Source organism: Merops nubicus, unplaced genomic scaffold, assembly GCF_000691845.1.
Source record: "Merops nubicus isolate BGI_N331 unplaced genomic scaffold, ASM69184v1 scaffold5520, whole genome shotgun sequence".
NCBI classification, from domain to species: domain Eukaryota; kingdom Metazoa; phylum Chordata; class Aves; order Coraciiformes; family Meropidae; genus Merops; species Merops nubicus.
Genome location: NW_008582030.1, coordinates 32,748 through 41,378, shown reverse-complemented (window position 1 = coordinate 41,378; position 8,631 = coordinate 32,748). Strand labels below are relative to the sequence as shown.

General features: G+C 44.0%; 1 protein-coding gene across 1 annotated transcript in view; it reads right to left on the bottom strand.

Annotated features, from left to right (window-relative positions):
* Positions 1–7,421: 7,421 nt before the first annotated feature.
* The window catches only part of CPO (carboxypeptidase O), a gene marked incomplete at its 3' end in the record, with an annotated part of 13,080 nt that continues 11,870 nt past the window's right edge, over positions 7,422–8,631 (bottom strand). The window contains exon 11 of the mRNA XM_008936361.1: positions 7,422–7,669. Coding sequence (XP_008934609.1) covers positions 7,422–7,669 — 248 coding nt within the window. The remainder of the gene's footprint in view (positions 7,670–8,631) is intronic.

The following is an 8,631-nucleotide window of genomic DNA, read 5'->3' as shown; positions in this document are numbered from 1 at the left end:
CCTTCACCTGGCAGGGGACTGAAGAAGATCAGTGGGACTGATCAGACTCCCTGAGTGATCCTGACTGTGGAGTAGGTGTAGGGTTAGAACCAGCTTTGTCTCAACAGCTATCTCGGGCTAGACCAGAGAACTGAGCTGGAGTTCCTGATTTTCCTTTGAGACAGCCAAAGAGCTCAATCTTCTGCTGATATCCCAGAGATACAACATCAGATTCCTGGCAAGGTGGACAAACCCTACATGTCACAGATGAAAGAAAGCTTCACAACCATCTTATCCATTAGTCTGAAGGAAGTGACAGTTTCTGGAACTTACTCTTTTTCAGTCCCTGGGACAGATAGATAATTAATGGTTAAAGCCACTGGCAGTTCCCTGGGTCCTTGAGAGTCCATGGGATCCACAAAAGTAACTAAGACAAGTTAGACTTGCCAAACAAAGCAGGTGTCTATATATAAAATACATATATATTTGAAATACATTTTTCCTGTGCTCAGCAGAGTCATACATACTGGAAAAGGTTGAAAACTGAAGGTAAAAGTACAACACCACAGTTGTGGAAAAGGAGAGCTTGAGATTTTAATGACTCAACTAGACAACCACCCACAGAACTGTACCCTAGAGAGCAATCCTGGGAGATAAATAACCTTTCATTGGCCTTTTTTATCATTTCTAACGTCTCCATTCCCTCACATTTCCATGTCCTTTAAATAGAACAGGTCTCCTATCAGTCTCTTGATCTGTTCTCCTGGCACACACAATGACACTCCTATGTGCAGATGGAGCCAGGGGAGTTTCACTGACTTTTTCTTCTAAAAAACATGCCGAAACTACTTTTGGATTCACTGCTTCTCCACCCTCATCATTCTGCTACCTCTTTCCATTTCTTTGCTGCTTACATGGCATGACTTTTCTCCCACTCTTAAGATATATACTTTATTTTATAACGTTTCTCATGGGCTAAAGAAAGTGCTAAGTCAAGCAGTTACCAGAGCTGGAAGACCTAACCTTCCTCCAGTTGGCACAGATGTCATGTAATAGTCATCATGTGAACTTGAAGTCTAGATTATTATTATTGAGCTTGTATTACCTTGGCTGTTTGCCCAGCATGTCCTTGATAACTCAGGGTCACAAAAAAATGAGTAATACTTGGGTCCTACTCAATAAGACACAGGACTGGCATGATGAAAATGGCCTCAGCATTCAAGAATCCTTTACATTTGGCCCTCCAAATTAAATTAAAAAATAGTTTAGGTTGCTTTCCATGAATGACTGCTATTAATCCTTATTCCCCTTCTTGCCCCTTCCCAAGACTATTATTGATTCCCAGTTGCTCAGATGCTAAGAATATCCTTGGATAATGTTTTGGGGATTTAAGGCACTAACAAATTTATGAAATTAATGGGATTTGGTAGGTAGCAGACAAAAGACAGCTGGATAGATTTCTTCCTGCAGAAGTAGCTTGATATCTGCCTCTGAGACTGGAGCAATGCCAAGTAATGCATTTTAGCTGTGAACTTTTGTGCAATCATTTCCCCAACAGAATTACATTCTCCTGGCGTGGGATCGTTTGTCCCTCCTGAGCATGACCCTTTTATAATATTTCCTAGTCAAGTGTCTGACACAGAGCTGGCTTTCCCAGATCTCTGCTCTAGGCAACCAACCATCCCTTTAAGTGTGGTCAGAATCACACCATAATGGGTTCAGGCCAAAGTCACAGGTAGGTGGTGAAGCAACAGTGACTTTAGAGACAGTTCCAATGTCACAGACGTTCAACAGGGGACAGTGCTTACCCCAAGGAAGATTCATTTTTCAAGTAGAAGCTAAAGCATAAACCCCTTCAAAGCAAATTTTAAAAATCCTTAATTTGTTTCTAGCTGGGTAGCTTAGGGGGAAAAAAAATAGTCACAATATGGAAACCTGCAGAAACAGTGAGTGAAGGAGGAAGAGAGACTTTAGAGAAGTGGCCTTTCTCATTGTTTGGTGTGTTTCTCTTTTGTGTTTAGAAACTAGGAGCACAGACATTAAAAACAAAGGTACTTTTCCATGTGTCAGGTGATGGCAGTGGGTGGGGGATCCCTGCTATTATCAGGTGATTAACCTCTCCTAGCAATAAATGACATAGTAGCCTGTCCAGTCATCTCAGGATGGAAACTTCTGTTATGTGACTCTGGCAAATAGACTTTTACACCTAATTATCACAGAGTGAGCTGCCTGTGTTCCTTGCTGCCTGGTTATGCTTGTGCTCAGCATCTCCCTCATTAGTTCTAGTCCTCCTTCTGTCCTGTGCTTCACTGCTCAAAGCTAAGTAACATTCATCAGTGATCCTTTTGCTCCTCAGCACTCTTCCAGGTAAAACTGTAGTGGTGTTTGAGCACGGGAAGAGTCTGCATTTTGCAGACAAGGCTGTCTCATTCAGACACTCATGCAGAAGCAGCTAAAACTAGGAAAAATGGCATTATTAGTCCATCTGTGACCTATCCATTTCCTCTCTCCCACTGATAAAGCCAGTGTTACTTACGTCTTTGCCAGCACAACAAATTTCCATCATTTTCACCACTGCTCTCCCTTCCCTAGAGGTTTTCTGCTGCAGTTGGTGCTGTGCCACCCTATCCACCCCTCCCTAAGCTCCAGTGCCTTCATTTGAGGCATTCCCACACAACAGGGTGGAACTGTGCTGGGGTGCACCTTGGGTCAGTGTTCCAAGGTGAATGAAAAGGAGTGAGCAGGACACTGCTTTTGCTCCTTCTGCTTGCCTCTGGCTGCCCTGTGAGCAGCATGCTCCTATTGTTTGCCAACTTGCTGAAAAGAAGCTGGTTTTCTGAGTGCCTACCATGCACATAAACAGGCACTGTGTGACTTGGCAGACAGCAGCGAGTGATGACAGGCTGTCATCAGATTATTCCTTTCTATTCTATACCAGCAAGAATCATCCTCATCAATTTAAAGGAGGATACAGGAAATATAAAATGCATTTCAGGCAAGATTTTCATTAGGAGAGTACCCAAGTTTGCTAATTCTAGTGCTCAATCATAACATCTGTTCGTTTTTTTTATTATTATTGGTCCCCTCTCAGCTTAGTGGTAATGAAAACAAAGCAGCCTTGGCCAGCCATTTATGTGGAAGGGAATGGTGAGCACAGCATGTCTCATCAAAGCAATGCTCAGCTCTGGCTTTTGTCTATGGTATAACTGGACATCTCAGCTAGTCAAGAAAACCCAGCTCTGGATGAAAACACAGGCAATGAGACAACACTTATCAGGAGCATGAATAAGCAGGTTGAAGGCTGAGGGAGCCTAAGACCAGCTCAGGACACTTTGATTTCCATTCAGAGCCTGATCCTTCTCTCTGAAGAAGGTCCCAGGCTACTTTGGAAGAAGAGGAGTTTTGGCTAGAGGGTTTTGGTGCACAAATGGCTGGGTCTTCAGCTGCCCTAACTCAGTACATTCCCATCAACAATAATGTGTGGGACACACTGGGAACATCTTTCTGTGCTTCTGAGCAGGTTCATTCTGGTTAAGACTGTTCCAAATTTTCATACACAACCTCAGGTGTCTGAGAGTTTTTAGCTTGGACTAGAATCTGCTCAGAAGAATACTATTTGAGTGGATTTCTGGAGCATAAGCAGTTTATCAGGAAGTAATAACTTGCATTGCAAGTGCTTCCCCAGAAGGGTCAAGTGGCAGACGTGTGTGCCACACTGCAGCTTTTGTGCTTCCATCATCTGATGCTCTAAGAAAAAGGTGACTCACGTTGGTTTAATGTTATAGTTCCCTTGTGATATCTCCAATTTCCTTAATGAGGGCAGTGTTGGTACCTTGTTAGGAGCCTGAGGACTCCTCAAATTAACGTAGCATGGAGGAGAAATTAACACAGAGAGGAGTTCCTTCCGTGAAATGGAATGAGATCACTGATGGTTCTTTCTTCAATCTTTAGTTTTGTATTACAGACAAAGTGTTACCAAGGATTATAGAACACAGTTACTCAGAACTGGGATGCCTGTGTTTTTATTCAATAACCTGAATGACCAAAAGTAATTAACCTTTCGCAATACTAATTGTATAATAAAGCAAACGTGATTAGGGTGGTTAACTGTGAGAAAGGGAAGGGGCATGGTAAAATTATTGGGAAGAAACAACAATGAATAAAAGGATCTTTTAGTTTTGCCTGATAACTTTTAGTTTTGCCTATGTTTACACAGGAGTAAAGTGAAAGTCACACTGTTACTTCAGCAGGGTAATGCTGCTAACATGCAAGAAATCAAAATGTGGCTCTTTGCATACCTCATCAGAAAGCAAAACTTGGCAAGGGTCAGAGAAAGCAACAAAAGAATGCAGGAGAGAGAAAGCCAGGCAATGAATTCATGAAATAAGAGGATTTTCATTAGAGACATCTGTACTGGGATTTTCTTTAAGATTTTCCTTTGCAAAACATGGTTGATAAAATACATCCTCTCTGCAGTGATTTTTGTCAGCCATACATAACACTCTTCTACAAGCACAAAAGGAACACAGAGAAGTCAGCAGCCTGGGAGGGTGTGTGATATATAGAGCCCATGTAATGTCTGTAAAGGTAATTTGTTGCATCCTTGGCCTTTTAGAGGTTGTGGCTTGCTTGTGCAGTGCTAGCTTCTAAAAGGAGCTGGAAGCTCTCCTTGCAGGACATCTCTTTCTGCAGTGGGGGCAAGGTGCTGCTTCCACACAACCTTTGTTTGTGGTTTCACTGTGCAAAATGGGTCAGTAATTGCTGGCAGATACAAGGAGCTGTAAACCCAGGCATAATCAGTGTGCTGACATTCTTCTAGATAATGATTATTGCTAAATATCTTTTTTTTTCTTTTTCCTGGCAAAGTCTTCCTCTCTTCTTCTTTATTCTTGAGTGCTGGAAATGCTGGAAGTAAAATTCTCCCCTCACCCCGCTGCCTGTGTGCCATGTGCAGGGGCATCTTCCCCTGCCTGGTGGTGGTTATTATGAGAGGAGCTAATGAGGGACTGAGCCAGGCCACAGAAACCTGCTCATTAATTTGGGGACACACCTGGCTGTACCTTCTAGTGCTCAACAGTTTGGTCAGAAGCTATCCAGGATGAACAAAAGCAGCTCCCTTCCTCTGGCTCTAGGCGTCCAGGCTGTGCAGTGTGCCAGGAAAGCAGCCCTGGCTGGCACCACTTCTGTACCTGTGTACTCGTGGGCTAGCTTTGGAAAGCACTTGGTGGCAGCCCAAGCTTGGGTTTGGCAAGGTGGGCATTGGTCCCCAGAGGGCACTGCCATCTGCTGCTGGTGGCACTGGGGAGCTTCACAGCCCTGTGCCAGCAAATGGGTGTGAAACACTCGTGGTCAAACCCCACTCGTAAAGACAGCTCACAGTCCTGGCCCAGACAGACTTGTCTTGCTCCTTACAGTTCCAAAGGCACAGTGCACCAATAGAAATATAGACTTACCAGTCACATCCTAAACGAAACATAAGTTTGGGGAGTGATGCTCCTGTAGGGAGAAGTACTAATTAGTGACACCTTCTGCTACAGAGCCCAGCAACAGACGGGTCTTACTGTAAATGAGTGGTTGGTCTGGAAGGACTGTCCCCTGGGGAACCTGCAGGAGTCAGGACAGATTTAGCTACATCAGTTGGTAATCATCTCTGGACTATGAACACAGGAGCTAGGATTTGTCAGCTAATAGTACAGACAAAATGACAATAAGATGAGCTTTGGAAAAATGGATGCAAGGTCTTATCTTTTTGGTTGTTTTTTTTTTAACAGTACCATGGTCAAGTGATAGGCATCCTTCTCTTGGCAGCATGGGGAGAGAATCAAACAAAGGAGTGCTCCTGGTCCTGCCACAGACTCTCTGTGAGATCTAGTCAAGTCACTGAATCTTGCTGTATTTTATAACTTGAGGCCAGTATATATTTCAGTCTTCTCCATGTCCTTTATGTGTGAGTTTTCTGGTAGAAGCTCTTGTTCTACATTTGCCATCACTAGCCTTCAAATGATCAGGGGAAGAAAAAGCATCCTCTTCCCCAAAGTTGGAAATATTTTGTTGAAAAATCTCTGGTTAGAACACTTCCAGTTTTCAAATGGGTTCTTGAAATTTTCTATGATTTCACAGGAACTCTTCCCCCTTCCCCTCCCCCCTCTTTTTTTTTTTTTAGCTCCTGGACTCTTCATTTTCTACTGGGGAAAAAAAAATAATCTATTTTATTATCTGTAATAACCAAGCCTAATGGACATATTTCTGGGATGCAGGACTCCTGGATTCAACAGCAGAAGGAGTACAGGTTAAAAGAGGTCTTCTCCATTTCAGTGAGTGCTCTGCACCCTCCAGTGTTGGCTGTAACAACACAGAAGCTCTTTCCTTGGTGTCTGCTTTTAAGAGTCTCAGGCGAAGGATCCTGCTCGTTGGGCAGGAACGTTTCCTTTCCTCTGGCACTCCACCAAGCTTCCAGCTCTGCCTGAGGGTCCCAGGTGGATTGCTGCAGCCTCTCCCAAGTGATGGAGAACCAGACAACAGGCCTCAGTCCTTCTGCAGAGCCAGCCCCAAAGGATGAAGGTGGTGAATAAGAAAGGCACTCCTCTGTAAATACACTCCCTTTATGTACCACCTGTAATGAAATCCTTTAGGAGCCTGACTTTAGGAGAATATTTGTTGCCAACAGTAACAGGTTTGGAATTTGATCCTCATCTTCCTTTTCCCCTTCCCTGTTGTATTTTTGAAGGATTTGGGCAGTTTCTATCATCACTATTCTGACTGCATCTATGTGAACAGATCACACCTTTTGTCTGTGCCCACACACTTGCACCAGCTGAGCTCTTCAGCTTGTTTCAGGCTGCTGTTAACAGTTACCCAATTATAACCTTTCAGAAGCTTTTGAGGCCCTGAATTTTCTGGTAAACCCCAGTGCAGCAGTTTAGGGAAGGAAGGTGGGTGTCAAGGAACCAATTTTCTGTGGTGGGAACTGAGGACACTGAAGTCTGACAGGCGTCCTGCTAATAATGCCAGCAAGACCCAGGAGTCAGGGGGGTCAGGCAGTGGGGAAAATTGTGCCAGGGCAGGACTGTGGCTGACAGAAGTGCTGTATAGATTCAGGGGAGTTCAGGTAAGCCCCAGAAAACATGCTGAAGAACCAGGGAGTGTCAGAACCAGGGAGTATCAGTGTGCTTGCCCTACATCAACTCAGTCTGGCTTCTTGCACAACCAGCCAATGAAACTTGGGAAATTGCCACAGCTCTCACCCTTTCATCCTCCCCTAAAACACAGCTACCAAAGCCACAAGTGGATGCTTGTATTTTGTGGGATGAGCCTTTATTGAAATAGTTGACACTTATCTCCTGCTGGTGTGATGGTGCCTTTTCAAAGGGACGTTATACTTTGCATGGGAGTCTTTCACTGGGTGCTCTAAGCCATTTTTAAGAAACAGTCCAAGTAAGTACCACACCCAGGCAAAGGCACAGGCCCATGCTGATGCCAGAGGTCAGCATCACAGCCCCACCTGGGAAGTACTTCTGATCAACATAGTCCATGATCGTGGTCACAGCCAACATGGTCTCTTCACACGTGGGTTGGATCTGGGTGGGGGGCAGAACAAATCCATGAGTGCCATTGTCTCGCAGCTCAAATGTGTAGGAGAAAGGAATGCCAATCGTGTGAGCCCAGTCCCTTGAGGAGCCTGAGTTCTCATCTGTGAATTTGAAAATAGAGGGGAGATATATTTTAAGATTGCTTCTTTGAAAATGCTTCTTGCTCTAGTTAATGCAGGATTATGCCAGAATCCCTGAACTAAGCAGTACCGGTATATTACTGTGACATGGAGAGCAGACTTTCTAGGTGCTGTGATTCTTCATGATACTAAAAGTCTTCCATGGAGTTTCCTACCTGATACAATCCTCCATAAGATGGTATTGCACAATAACAGGAGATTCAATTCCAGGGATTCTGGGTTTTTAGCATTTCATTGTGGTTAATGCAGGGTACAAGATGAATTGGCCATTCGTCTGTTCTGGAACTTCATCTCCTATATTGACACTGCCATTGAATTTCTTTATATTTGTGTTTTTAAGCATAATTTTAGTCAAGTCTGAAAAATTTCTGGCTACTCACTGTATCATTGTTTATCTGCCTCATGGACATTTTTCCCTTACCAATCCATTGTAAGTACAAACCCTGGCAGAACGCAGCCCTGGGCATGGCCAAGTCCCCTTGTGCTTCTATCACATTGCTCATGCAGTAGGTGACTCGTGTGACTCAGGGGCTGGCAGACAGATGCTGTAAATATGCAAAACCACACGGGTACTGGAGCCAACTGCTTACTATTCTGAGTGACTAGTGTGACTTATTGCTTACTGGGAAAAGATTTGGTTTACCAGGCACTCTCTAGGGCCTTCTAATCCCCTACGTAAAGGCTGTCAACTAGTATCAGCCACGATGGTGTGTTTGTGATGTGGCTATCCAGGCTCTCAGGAACAAGGCTGAAACCAACATATTTCACCCAGAATTGCAAGCAGCTGCTGTACAATAATGTCTGATGGAGCAACTATAGACCTGATTGGGATTTTAATTTTTGCTTGACTCCAGTGAAGACAAATAGGAGTTTTGCTGCTGACTTCAGCAGGGTCAGGATGATCTATCACCAATCTCCTCCTG